General features: G+C 39.0%; 1 protein-coding gene and 1 long non-coding RNA gene across 2 annotated transcripts in view; one reads left to right on the top strand and one right to left on the bottom strand.

The window, feature by feature from the left end:
- The window catches only part of DOK6 (docking protein 6), a 436008-nt gene that overhangs the window by 345455 nt on the left and 75661 nt on the right, over positions 1–14892 (top strand). Inside the window, exon 7 of the mRNA XM_005586482.5 lies at positions 2294–2411. Coding sequence (XP_005586539.1) covers positions 2294–2411 — 118 coding nt within the window. The remainder of the gene's footprint in view (positions 1–2293; positions 2412–14892) is intronic.
- LOC123569990 (uncharacterized) overlaps positions 1–14892 on the bottom strand; it is a 67994-nt gene that overhangs the window by 9494 nt on the left and 43608 nt on the right. The window lies entirely within an intron of this gene.

Below are 14892 nucleotides of genomic sequence, written 5' to 3'. Positions count from 1 at the left end.
CACTTTCAATCACATTTTGGAAAGATTGATTTACCAATGATCTACTGTATGCTGAGTAATAAACAAATTATATTAGAAAAAGGAAGAGTAGACAGAACCGTGATTAGTATGAGACTGAATCTATGGATAGTTATTAATGGGCATTGCTGACATGAATTGAAGATTTATGTGTTTAATTAAGTTTATGCCTCATATGGGAAATTGGCTTTAAAGACAAAAGTCCTATCTTTTCTCCCAATAATGCTTTCATAAAATGAGCCTTGCCTCTAGTTCTTTGTGGTGGTGGACTTCCATCCATGAGGGTGTAATGCGTGTTTTCAATGTGCATAGCCCTACTTGCAGAGTCCCACCCCACTGTTAGGTCCAGGGTAAAACTGGAAACGCCCATTGTTGATGCAGGTTTTTTTGTTCCTTAGTTCAGCTAAATCCAGGTTCTTGTCTCACAACCAGGAAAAAGTAAGGCATGCAAACACACTGAAGGGTGAGGAAAGTAGAATTTAAGCAAAAGGGGAGCTCTCAGCAAAGAGCTATCCCGCCAGCCAGCTCCCACCTCAGATTGAGCACCAGGCCACCACACAGGAGCTGAAGGGGCCAGGCGGCTCCTCCCCTGCATAAGGTGTTAATTCCTGGTGTCTCAATCCCATTTTTTTCCCAGTGTGCACATGGGCCCTTATAGTCTGAGCCACCCTACATTCATTTCCTTTACTGCTCATGTGTTAAGGGACAGTTTTTTACCGTGGGCATGTTTAGACAAGTCCCCTATATACAATGACCTGGGTGGGTCCGAGGTTCTCCGGGGACACTATCTGCCTAGGCATTTGGCTGTCTCCTGCCGTTATTGTTACCAAACCACCCAAAAGATTCTGAAAGCACTGCTCTATAACCCAGAAGCTTGTCTCCGTAGAACCCCACCCCTATAAACACCAACCACAGGATGTGGATGTGGATAGTTCACCTGTTTATGTAATAAGCAGGAAAACTTTGAAGTCTACCAAATTTTGAAAAAACAAAGAATGGCTGCAAAGTTACCATTTGGAGCCATCTTTAAAAAAAAAAGATACCTCAACAGTGCCAGACTTTTAAATAGACCGAGTATGGCACTTTTGTGACAAGACGTAGCAGCTCCAGAAATGTCTTACCACTAAATGAAATATGTGCAAGCTCTTTAATTCCACTTTCTATTAAAATGTAAGAACCTCTTAGTTTTATGTGGCCTTGAACGACCTGTTGTGTCATATCGGGTACTTTCCTGATAGCATCTTCTATGAAGGGTGGCAAGAGTCAAATCCAATGCTGGATGTAGAAGTATGTGATCCATCCAAGCATCAAGGGCTGGGCACATGGTGTGCAGGAGCACCGTGGAAGGTACCCACCACAGTAGCAGCAAGGCACGCAAAGCCTAGATTTGACAGAGATCATCTTTACAACTCTGTTTTGCCAGGAGTCAAAGAAAATGCGATTTTATTCGTTAGAGGATTACTCATTGTCAAAAGTAAACATTTCCTCAGGTTGGGTCAGAGACATGTGTGCCAAGACTAAATAAAACCATTTCTGCATGTTTCTTGAAACTTCTTGTGCATTAAAATAAAGCTATTTCTTGAAAACGCAATGTAAACTTATTTTCTTTGAACTAATCACGTAGCTGAGTACGTGATATTGTGTTAATCTTCTCAGCTATCCTTAAAATATTTCGAATAAACATGCCACAATTTTATCAGTTTCTCAGAGAATACCTTTTTAATATGTACAAGATTCTATCACAGGAGCAAGGAAAAAGGTCTGAGAAAATATCCATTGTGTAAGGTTGGGAGGACGTGTAAGGAAAAGTTTTATAGAGATTGAAATGGGTAAATAATGGGTATTCTGTAAACCTTTCATGGGTCTCTGCTTCTGAAGGGGCTGGCACCTTTATTATTTTACAACTCTGTAAATTGTAGAAAGCCGAGAGTAATGCAAATAATTCTTGTCCATAGAAATTTAAGTAACTGTTGGGTGGAGTGACTACAATTGATCGTGCCCTGAGTGTTTACCAGCATTCCCCATTGCTACAAGTCATTGGAATCATTCGTATTATTTGTGTTCTCTTAATTAATGAGTTAGATTGAATTGTTTACAAGTATTCCTTTCACATTTTTGAGTAATGATTTTACTTTAAAAAGTTATCTTTACACAGGGGATCATGTAGGTTTCTACAGCAGATTCTATCATCTGTCACTCATTTAACCCTGAACATTTAAAAGAGCAGATTTCAGTTTTCAACAAGGCCTAAAACACATTTTCTTTTCTCTTTTAGCTTCAGACAAGCTTGACTGAACCAATGACATTATCCAAATCAATCTCTCTTCCTCGCAGCGCGTACTGGCATCACATTACTCGTCAGAACAGCGTTGGTGAGATCTACAGTTTGCAAGGCAAGTCACCTTAAAGTAGGAAAGCAGCACCTCCATTAGCTTCCTGCAGGTGGACTGACTCATGCAAATTGCTTTGTATTTGCATTGCTTGCTTTTCCTCCCATTCCCCTTTATCAGCTGTCACTGGCAGCAATGGGAGCCGAGGTTTACAGTGGCTTTTAAAAAGCTATCATTTCCTACACTCATGGTAAAAAAAAAATTCCAAAAATTACTGTGAGGGCTAAGGACCCAATTTGGCACAAGAACTTGACTAAAACATTATACCGAGCACATTATCAGAAACTAAAAGCTAATGTAGAGGTCTGCTTCATGCTGTGTTTTATGAAGAATTTTTTTGCATCTTTTTCCTTGAAAGGATTCAATATCAGTTCAGGAGGCTGGCTTCAGGCTTTAAGGCTCTGCCATAAACTGGTACACAAACCTACCCATGAAAGTCTTAAAGTTTAGTCAAAACCTCAATATAGAAACCATTTGGAAAGGATGCAGGGTAGAAAGGGCCACATGTAGATACTTTGCCTTTGTAGTTTTTCTAATGATAAATGCTCAATTAACTAGCATAGGAATAGCTTGCCAGATGAATCAAATTAATAGCTAGCAGATTTCTGACTAACAGCAGCCGACAACCCAGCTCCGGCAGTTGTCTTCCCGTTCCTTCCCTTTTGTTTTAAGCTGAATCATCTTACCCTTCAAATAAAATATTTGATTGACTACGAGCAACTAACAGCTGGCCAACACTGGAGGAAGCAAGAAACTAAGAAAATAAGGCTGAAACCCACACAGCCAAGAGCATTTACTCATCCAACAAACATTTACTGAGCACCATAGGCTTGAATGTAATAAGCATCCAATAAACATCTAGGGAAACAATGACCAATTTTGACCCTCTGGTAGTTAGGCATTCAGACTTTTTTCCCACACGTTAGCTTTTGCTCACTATTAACAATGCTGTAAGTTTTAACAAAAATTATTTGTTGCAAGCGAACTGAAGTAGTATCTTCTTATAGCAATATTTGCTTGCCAGGGTTTCCAAACTAACGGAGTTCTATCATGGAAATTAACAGTTAAATATATGTTCTACAAGGCAAAGCAGTTGGAATGATTGTAGTCACTTACTGAAGGCAATTACATGTTATATTTTAAAGGGACTCTTATGGGCCAACTTGACTGCCTGTATTTAACAGTATCTTCGTTATTTGTGTACGAAAATATTTAATAGAATAAGAATTAGAGGGTTGAGAAAAGCCGAGGAGTGGGGACTGGTTTGGTAATTTCAAGAATCAGAAGACAAGCGTCTCATGCTTTTATTTCCCTCTTCAGATGCCAGCAGCCACACACAAACTGCCCGAGTCATGATCATGCAAAATTAACCTTACCCATTTCTGTGATGAAAAGTAATTCGAATATGCTTGTAATAAGGTTTTTATTTAAACATACGTGTAAATATTGATACTTGCTTGAAAACTATAAAATGTTTACATGAAAAAACTATCAAATTTCTAAGCAAGTGAGATATTAATGCTCTTAATACAAAAAATGTAGAAATAGGTCAGAAGTAGTGTAATGGACAACTCTAGTTTTTGTCAAGGGGTTTGGCCTGTAATTCCAGAAAAAAAAAACTATTGCTTTCATGGTAGTATGAAGGAAACGTTTTCTGAAGACAGCTAAGATTTAGACTGATACACAATTTCTGCAATAATTTCTTATGCATCTGATAAAAAATTAGAATGCACTGGAATATCCTAAAACATTGCCAGAGACTTCTTGATGTTGATTTATATGTAGCATAGATGTAATAACTGAAATACTTTTATCTCACCGATATTAACTTCTACCAAAGTCAAGGGCTTGACATGCCTTTTCAGTTAGTTTACTTAATCTCAGTATTTCATGCTTCTCTGGTTGGTTGGTGGCGATTGTAGTTTTTACAGGATATGCATTGACTACTTAAGTCTAAATGTTTATAAAATATGTTCAACGGAAATTACATTTCACTATACTGTGGGTTTACTTTCTGTACTGTGCACTTCTCAGAATACATTTTACCACCCTGTACACGTCTCCCTATTATGTAAAAATTTAAGTATCCAGATAAAGGGGATAGATGATTGACAGGCAGGCACATAACAGATGGATAAGAAGTTATACTTTGATAATGGTCATTTTATTCTTTTGTTCTGTTGTAATAGTCAAAACAAGCAGAGAGCAAGGAGCCTCAATTTTTTTTTTTTTTTTTTTTTTTTTTTTGCTAGGTGCTAGTCCCTAATGGAATCAGAGCAGAATAAAACTACTGAAAATAAGGAAAAAATAGAAAGAAATTCAGAACCTCAGCACCCTTCCATGAACATGTACGTTTTTCACAAAACTACATTTAAAAGTCTAGTTATCCACCGAGTATGGTGGCTTATCCCTATAATCCCAGCACTTTGAAAGTTTGACTTTTCTTTCCCAGAACAGAAGTAAGAGTTGATTAACAAAGCTTTAGAACAGCAAGGAAAAGGAAGGGAAAGAAAAGAGAAGTTCACCTTGGGAGACAGCAAAACAGGCGCCTTCAGAAAGCAAGTGCGCAGCTTGCCCTCTGTGACTTCGGGTTTTATACGTTGGTATACTTCCGGGATCTTGCAGGACTTCTGCCTACTCCTGAAATCTTATTGGAAGCTGCTGATCAATTTCAGGTGTTTTCTATCCATGAAGAGCGTGCCTTTCCCTGGTGCTGGCTGTGACCAATTGTTACTCCTCCTGAAATCTTATTGGGAAGCTGCTGATCAGTTTCAAGTGTTTTCTATCCATTAAGAGCGTGCCTTTCCCTGGTGCTGGCTGTGACCAGTTGTTATTCCTGAAATCTTATTGAAAGCTAAAGTAATAGAGGGGTTGATATTGAGATATTGCGGGAGGTTTTATGTTAATGATAGTGATGATGAAATTGATAGCTCCTAAAATAGAGGAGATGCCTGCTAGGTGAAGCGAGAAGATAGTTAGGTCTACGGAGGCTCCTGGGTGGGAGAAATTCCCTGCTAAAGGGGGGTACACTGTTCAGCCTGTCCCAGCGCCGGCTTCTACTAAGGCGGATGCTACTAGTAGTAGAAAGGAGGGGGGAAGGAGTCAGAAGCTTATGTTATTTAGGCGAGGGAATGCTATGTCAGGAGCACCAATTATCAGAGGGACTCATCAATTTCCGAAGCCTCCAATTATGATCCGTATAACTATGAAGAAAATTATAACGAATGCATGGACTGTGACAATAACATGAAGAGTGTGCCTTTCCCTGGTGCTGGCTGTGACCAATTGTTACTCCTCCTGAAATCTTATTGGGAAGCTGCTGATCAGTTTCAGATGTTTTCTACCTATTAAGAGGGTGCCTTTCCCTGGGGCCGGCTGTGACTAATTATTACTTTAGCTTTCAATAAGATTTCAGGAGTAACAATTGGTCACAGCCAGCACCAGGGAAAGGCACGCGCTTCATGGATAGAAAACACCTGAAACTGATCAGCAGCTTCCAATAAGAGTTCAGGAGTAATCATTGGTCACAGCCAGCACCAGGGAAAAGCACGCTCTTAATAGGTAGAAAACATCTGAAACTGATCAGCAGCTTCCCAATCAGATTTCAGGAGGAGTAACAATTGGTCACAGCCAGCACCAAGGAAAGGCACGCTCTTAATAGGTAGAAAACATCTGAAACTGATCAGCAGCTTCCCAATCAGATTTCAGGAGGAGTAACAATTGGTCACAGCCGGCACCAGGGAAAGGCACGCTCTTAATGGATAGAAAACACTTGAAACTGATCAGCAGCTTCCCAATAAGATTTCAGGAGGAATAACAATTGGTCACAGCCAGCACCAGGGAAAGGCACGCTCTTCATGGATAGAAAACACCTGAAATTGATCAGCAGCTTCCAATAAGATTTCAGGAGTAGGCAGAAGTCCTGCAAGATCCCGGAAGTATACCAACGTATAAAACCCGAAGTCACAGAGGTCAAGCTGCGCACTTGCTTTCTGAAGGCGCCTGTTTTGCTGTCTCCCAAGGTGAACTTCTCTTTTCTTTCCCTTCCTTTTCCTTGCTGTTCTAAAGCTTTGTTAATCAACTCTTACTTCTGTTCTGGGAAAGAAAAGTCAAACTTTCAAAGTGCTGGGATTATAGGGATAAGCCACCATACTCGGTGGATAACTAAACTTTTAAATGTAGTTTTGTGAAAAACGTACATGTTCATGGAAGGGTGCTGAGGTTCTGAATTTCTCTTTATTTTTTCCTTATTTTCAGTAGTTTTATTCTGCTCTGATTCCATTAGGGACTAGCACCTAGCAAAAAAAAAAAATTGAGGCTCCTTGCTCTCTGCTTGTTAACAACCACCTGACCATCAGCTGATTGTTGCCCAACACTCCCAGTGTATGTTGGGAGGGGGCTTCTCTCTCTTGCCCTGTTCATACATGACTAGCTACTTGCTGTAACATTACTCACCTCAAGAGTCCAGAACCTCAAATCTTTGGGGCAAAATGGATGAAGGTCTGTCTTTAACTTCTTCCTGCTGACAGAGGGGGTGGTTGCGGTTCGGTGGATCTTGGCTCATTGCTACCCGGCAGGGCTGAGTTGGCTGCATCAGTTGATGAAAGTGGTATCCAGCCGGGTCCAACTGAGACATAGCCAGGATTTCACCACTGTCTTGTCCCACCGATGGGCAGTGCAGAGGTCCCCTCTAGAAGGGTGATTCTTGAATATTGAGAGTACGGTTTTCCTCACTGAGGATTGTCTGGAGCTCAATGGCCACTAGGAAGGTATCTGAGTCATGTGGACCAAATATGTTAGCAGTGGCAGATATCCGAGTTACCCAAGTTACCGGTGGCAAATCCATATGGGTCTACAGCAGCCTCAGTTCTTGCCTCCTCAGAAGAAAGAATTTTGCTGAGGGGCATAAGGCAGAAGGAGAGACCTAGGCAAGTTTCAGAGCAGAAGTGAGTTGATTAAAAAGCTTTGGAACAGAAAAGGAGAGGGGGAGGGGGAGAGGGTTCAACTTGGAAAAGGGCCAAGCCCGCAATTTGGTAGAAGGATCGCTTGAGCCCAGGAGTTTGAGCCCAGGAGTTTGAGCCCAGTCTTGGCAGTATAGTGAGGCTCCATCTGAGTGAGTGAATATTGCAGGATATGATGGCACACACCTGTAGTCCTAGCTACTCTAAAGGCTAAGATGGGAGGTCACTGAGCCTGGGAAGTTGAGGCTGCAGTGAGCCATGATCATACCACTGCACTGTAGCCTGGGCTAAATAGCAAGACCTTGTCTTAAAAAATAATTTAAGTCTATCTATTTTGAATCTCGCTTTTTCAGCTGTGCTCCTTAGTGTCATTACCTCTTTACAAAAAGTACAATATCATCAGCCAACTGTCATCACTGATATTACCAAATCAAAGTAAAAGTCTGGCAAGGTGGGAATGTATCATTGTGAAGTAAACTGCAGGTAGCACTGAGGAATGAAAATATATAGAATTTTCAAATATTTTTTAGGTGAAGCTGGGATCAATATGAATTAAATTTAGCAGACCTCATTCAGAAAACAAAAGTGGGAAACTTTCATATATTTAAAGTTTAAGAGATTAAGATTCATTAATAAGCAACACATGTACTCAATTTTTAAAAAAGCATGATGTAAAAACAAATTCATTCTATAGTAAGACTTACCTGTAACTTCAATTGCCTGTAAGCCTCAAAGCTTTGACTTAGCTCAGTTTTGCTGTATTCATTTCTCTCATTCATTGCTAGATACACACTTAAAGACTGACGTATCCTGACAGAGATCCTGCATCTACCTTTGTTTTTGGAGAATAAGAATCTCCAATACAATCTGCCTAATCTTTCCAGGCTACTCCCAGAAGGGTGCTCTGAAAGAATAAGTTAATGTGATGTCCCCATTGTATTCTAGTAGTCTGGAATCAAGAGTGAGAAAGGGAATAATTAGCTTCTAACAAGCACACGTTGTTCTAAGTACTTGGCAGCAACTGTTTAAAAATCTCTGTCCCTAAGTGGTTTGCAGCAGGTTGAGTTATGCCACCTCTTCTTGCAGAAGTGGTAGACATTCCATTTCTTTTCTGCCAGATTATCATAAGGATGGTTGATTTGTATTAGAAAGTGATTTATACTTCTCTAACTTCCTCTGTACTTATGAAAAAATATTTATCATGCTCATACTAGAGATGCTGTCTCTAGACTTAAGGAAACCTAAACCATAAAGGAATGAACATAATTTTAAACTCTCAACTCAGAAGTAAATACATACTATTTGTTTTAATATTCATACAATTGTATTTCCAAGGCATTGGGAAATGTAGTAGGAAATGTTTTTTGAAAGCCCTGAGGAACATTCATTTAAAAAAAAAAAACACGGAGAGGTTGAGGAGGGGGGCACAGGAAGGGGTAAAAAGAAAAAATCAGATTACTGAGTTTCCTTTTAGGGCTCACACCTTGACTTTTAATCACCATTAGACATATTTAGATGACAGCCTATACAGCAGAGAATTTTAAGTCAGGATTTGTGAAGATGACAAAAGCATTTATTGAAAATGACAAACCAGTAAAAGCCATTGACAGTACCAGGTGTACTGCAGGCACTCAGTAAATCCTATTGAATTCTAAAATGAATTAGCAATGCGTTATAAGGCATACATGGAGATATGCGACATCAGGACCACATCCTCCGCCATAAGGGTGGACCTGAGAAAAATTCTCTTGTATATAAAGGAATCGTGTCTAGTCCCACATGTGAGCCCCAGGCCCTTCTTGCACAAGGTGAGGTCTTTGTTGGCATTTCTGCTTTTTGCTTTAGGATCATTTTGACTGAGCACAAATACTTGCTACTACTAGTCTTTATTTTCATGAACACAAGGACTGTAAAATGCTATAGATCTGCCCCTTTAACATGATGGCTCAAAATCTGTCTCTACACCTGCTCCTTTCCCTCGTGTTAGTTCATCTTCTATAAACTAATGGTGAGAACGAGGGTCAAGAAATATCTGAACACAGTGCCCAGTGAGCAGGCTTATGGGACTGCAGGTGATGACTGAACTTTTTCTGATGTATGATGGGATATGGTTTGGCTCTGTCTCCACCCAAATCTCATCTTGAATTGTAATCTAAATTGTAATCCCCACATGTTGGGGGAGGGACCTCATGGGAGGTCCTAAGGTAATGGAGGCAGTTCCCCCATGCTGTTCTTGTGAGTGAGTTCTCATGAGATCCGATGGTTTTATAAGGGGCTTTTTCCCCTTCACGCTCCAATTCTCTCTCCTGCCACCATGTGAAGAAACACATGATTGTGTCCCCTTCCGCCGTGATTGTAAGTTTCCTGAGGCCTTCCCAGCCATGCAGAACTGTAAGCCAATTAAACCTCTTTTCTTTATAAATTACTCAGTTACTGGTATTTTGTAATAGCAGCATGAGAACGGACTAATACATATGATAATCCCTTATTTTCAGACAAAATGTGGAATATACTTTGACTCCTTTTTTAAAAAACTTGAACAATTACTCTTTGAATCAAGAATAATTGGATATACATTTGTAAAGGTGGTAGCTTTAGGAGTTCTCCTTTCAGTAACACTGATTAATATCCAAAGGCCAGCTTTGCCCCTACATATCCGTAATTAAGCTACAGACCACCAATGTCAGCACGGAAGCATACCTAATCACCAGAAGGCATTTGACACTCACGGAAAGGGTGTCTGTGGCTTCAATTTCTCAGAAGGACAGGATGGAAATAGGCAATTAGAATTAGAGATAACCTTCAGAAAATGGTAAATTAGAGTTCTGCCATAGATTAAGGAGGTAAATCAAAGATTTTGTTTCCTCTTTGCTCAGCAATGACCTTGTGTCCTTCTCTACTGTCCATTCAAACTGCATTGTATATAAATTGCTTCTGTTGAGATTTTCTATTTTGTTTTTCCAAGTTAAAAAGCTAATAAGTCTCTGGTAGCTAGTTTTTAAAAATACAGAAATTTGCAACAGAAGTAAAAAGCCTGGTAGCCATTTGGCAACAGCCCTTAAAACATGAGCCACTTTCTAGAAGGAACACTTCTATTAAACCTTTATGTATAAACATTTATTGCATGCCCATACCTTAAGAAAGGTAAGTCAAAGGCAGGAAATGTCTCCCTGGATGTCAGTTTTTAGAGATAAATAAATTGGTTATTCCCTAAAGCAGACATCATAAAAAATCCATGAAATATTCCCACTGTGAAATGTTCCTCACATCCTGCATTCTTAATCACCTCCTTTTCCATGCTCCCAGAGACATTTGTGTCTAACTTTATATGAATGCGTTTGTTTATAAACCTGCTTATTCCACTGGATCGTGAGGCAGTAATTTTATGAAAGATTTTATCAAACAAATTTTGGGGCTCAATTATCTTGAAGATGTTACCCATAGAGATTAAAATCGTGAGTTTTGGAGTCAAATAGACCTGAGTTTGAATATTAACTACCACTACTGACTGATGTGATTTTGGGGCAATTTACTCAACCTTTCTAAGCTTATTCCTTGATCTCTTAAACAGTATTACCTCTCATGATCTCATTAAATGAGATCAACATAAGATGTCAACATTCAATAATAACTAAAAGTACAGTTGACCCTTGAACAACATGGGGGTTGAGGTGCCTACCCCACCCCTGCACAGCTAAAACCAGTGTATACCATAGCAAAGACATGAAATCCACCTAGGTGCCCATCAACAGTGGATTGGATAAAGAAATTGTGGTACATATACACCATGGAATACTACACAGCCATAAAGAGTGAAGTCAGGTCCTTTGTAGCAACATGGGTACAGCCAGAGGCCATTAGCCTAAGCAAATTGAACAGAAAACCAAATACTGCATGTTCTCATAAGTGGGAGCTAAACATTGGTTACACATGGACATAAGTACGGCCATAGTAGACACTGAAGGAGGAGGAGGGCAAGTGTTGGAAATTAACTATTGGGTACTATGTTCACCACCTGGGTGATGAGATCAGTCGTAACCATAACCTCAGCATCATGCAATATACCCAGCTAACAACCCTGCACATGTACCCACTGAATCTAATTTTAAAAGTAGAAATTATTTAAAAATCAATGTACAACTTTTGACACCCCCAAACTTAACAGTCTGCTGTTGACCAGAAACTTCAGATAATAAAATTAATTAATGCACATTTTAGTTTACACGTATTACATACTGTATTCTTACAATAAAGTAACCTAGAGAAAAGAGAATGTTAAGAAAATCATAAAGAGGATAATATATATTATTCATTAAGTGGAGGTGGATCACTAAATTAAGGTAGGTTGAGGAGGAGGAAGAGGCTGGTCTTACTTTCTCAGGAGTGGCAGAGATGGAAGAAAATCCACATATAAATGGACCCGTGCAGTCCATACTGTGTTGTTTAAGTCTGCTGTAAACCAAACTCTCACTATGAAGTTCCTTTTTTCTGGCAGAGGCAGATAAGCTATCCTACTCTTATTTATTCCAGTGTTGACTTGGAAATACTATTAGAGTTCTTACTGTACTTGGGGAAATTTGTTTGGTTCTAAGGACTATAAAAATCTAGCTTTAGGCCAGGCGTCGTGGCTCACTCCTGTAATTCCCACATTTTGGGAGGCTGAGGCAGGCAGATCACTTGAGGCCAGGAGTTCAAGACCAGCCTGGCCAACGTGGCAAAACCCCGTCTCTACTAAAAATACCAAAAACAATTAACCAGGCATGGTGGCTTACACCTATAATTCCAGCTACTCAGGAGGCTGAGGCACAAGAGTAGTTTGAACTCAGGAGGTGGGTGTTGCAGTGAGCCATGATTGCACCACTGCACTCCAGCCTGGGTGACAGAGCACGAAAGTCTATCTCAAAAGAAGAAAAAAAAAATCTAGCTTTAGTAAATGGTTTCTAGTTTTTAAGGTTTTAGAAAAACTAAACCTAAGCTTTAACTCTCAAGACTGAATTTTTTTCCTTGTATTAAAAACTTAAGTCTTCATTAAAGTTTTTTCTTCTCGTCAGTGAGTGTGAACAAGAATAGCACCTTTAAACAGATAAACCACTTCTCCCATGCCTTATATGGCTCGGTCCAGGTAGCCTAAAGCAAACTAGAGCCTCTTTTCCAACCCAAGGGTTGCAGAACTCATGGAAGGACTGCATTCAGCTCAGCCCAGTGCAGAGGAGATGCCCACACCCAAACATACTCATCCACACCCACCCTACTACTTACCCTCCCGCCCCAAATCAGTTCTTACTAAATAGCTTACCCTAACTGCCCGGAAGCCTTTCAGAGACCTTTCTTCCTCCATGAGGCCCCAGCCTCTTTCCTAATGTGGACTAGCTTTCTCAAGCCAGTTAGTACTACACTGATTCTCTCTTACGGTGCATTCTACTGGCTGGACTAGAGGCGAGCAACAAGATTTACATTACTAATCGAATTCTTCTGCATCACCCAAATTAAAATCCAAAGAGGATTCACAGTGCGAATACACCAAATCAGCCATTTAATCACTTTTTACCAGATATGTACAAGTAATTACTAAAAGATAAAAGATTAAGAGTTTCCAGATGTTACACTGGATGAGTATAATCCACCCAATGGTTTTATTAAAATATGAATTGCTTCACTCTTTAATTCAAATTTGGTGGAAACTAAAATGTCTATTCAGTCTCTGTATTTTTCTCCAGGCTTCCCCTACTGAGTTTTTTAAGAGGTAACATTGAGTTCTATATTAATCAAATTTTGTGGGGAATAGATATTAAAGGCATGTCAAATTCTACATTTATATATATTTGATTTTATTCAGAAGGGAGTAAACAGTACATAATATTAGTTCAGGGAAATGTCAATACAACCGGATTAATACGAGTGTTAATACAGATTTTTAACACACAGATGCTCAACTGTCTTTGTCATGTGTATGTATATACATACAAACACATATACACAGAGAAAGAGGAGCATCTGGTTGACCATATATGGCTTCTCATATTACTTCCCTCAAAAATGTATGTATTAGGCTAAGCTTCACAAATTATAAACTACAAAGAAGAACCTAGAGGGAAAAATGTTCAATTGCCTTTTTTCTCCTTGATCTCTTTCTTGTTTGATTTTTCTTAATCTCATCTCTGTCTATGGCCCTTCAACTAAATGTTCCCCATCCCTAATTATAGGTTCAATACATGTATTTTGAAAAAGTTTTCCTTTATTTTCCTCTGCCTGCCAAGCAGAATACGGCAGAGACTTGATAATGATTGAAAGATAATAAAAGATGAGAAACATCAGGAAATTAACATCCTTAAAATTATACTTGCCAGAGAATAAACTGCAGAGTTGATGTTGATCTAAGCCTGAATATGTCCTTCACATCTAGCACAGTGGTGGGCAGGTGTGAAGAACCTCTTTGAAAGGTCTAGCACCTGTCAGCTCTCCAGCAATTAATAGATGCTAATTGAAAATTTGTTGCTTCAAGCTTCGAACCACCCAATATTTTGAAACTCAGGAACATGGTTTTTATATAAGAGAAATTTATGCTAAGATTTGAAGTGTGTGTGTGTTGTGTGTTCAATGCCTGTATTTAGTTTAGGAAGAATATAGTTTGGGAGTGCTATTAGAAATTTTTGATTGCCATTACTATATTATATTAGTTTGGTTTGGGAGTTTAGAACTTTTGTGTTATTTTTGTCTTACTGTTCATAATACAAGAAGTTTGATATCAAACTCGGTGACATAGTATTTCTTTTACATATGTTTAATGATAAGCATTATCAATATCTTCTACTTACATGTAAAATGATTTTAGAACAATCTTACTGACAATTACCACTCTAGGACAAAAACTGTACTTTTTTATTCATCAGGAAAGTTCATTCTTCCAAATACACATGGAAAGCTTCCTCTCGTGTATATTTGAAGAATATCCATTGTCTATGGCTCTATCATTTCCAGTTTAGGATTCTGTATGTGCTCAAAAAAGATGTTCTCTAAGAAACGCCCTGTGCTTGTATCTGTAACTCTAATAAACACCATCCTGACGAGTTGAAACTTTTCTTTGAGAATGATTTACCATTTATAAATTTCTTTTTAAAATATTTTTTAAATTGTCAAAACTTTTGATAGTATAATTTAGCATTGTTCTTACATTTACAAAATCCCACATTTTGTGCAAAAACAAAAAAAATGTGTAGAGCATAATCAGTTTTACTGTCTGAGGCTGTCTCTACATTAATGTCCCAGCTTCTTTAGAGGCATGTCAAATAAACTGATGTATGTAAAATGAAAAATCCCAATAGCAAATTTCCTAATCTACTTATTTCCTGGATCTCAGCACTTGAATTGATCCTTCTGAAAGCAATGAGACACTAAGAGTCAGGAAGCCGGAGATCTCACCCCTGCTCAGAATTTAACAGCCATTCAATGTTCATGTAACTTTTCCAATCAGTAAATGGGTGGGAGTGAACCACTTACCTGATTTCAAACAGATTGCATGGTCT

This window comes from Macaca fascicularis, chromosome 18, assembly GCF_037993035.2.
Source record: "Macaca fascicularis isolate 582-1 chromosome 18, T2T-MFA8v1.1".
Taxonomy (NCBI): domain Eukaryota; kingdom Metazoa; phylum Chordata; class Mammalia; order Primates; family Cercopithecidae; genus Macaca; species Macaca fascicularis.
The sequence above is the reverse complement of the archived record's forward strand: the minus strand, read 5'-3'. Positions and strand labels throughout refer to the sequence as shown.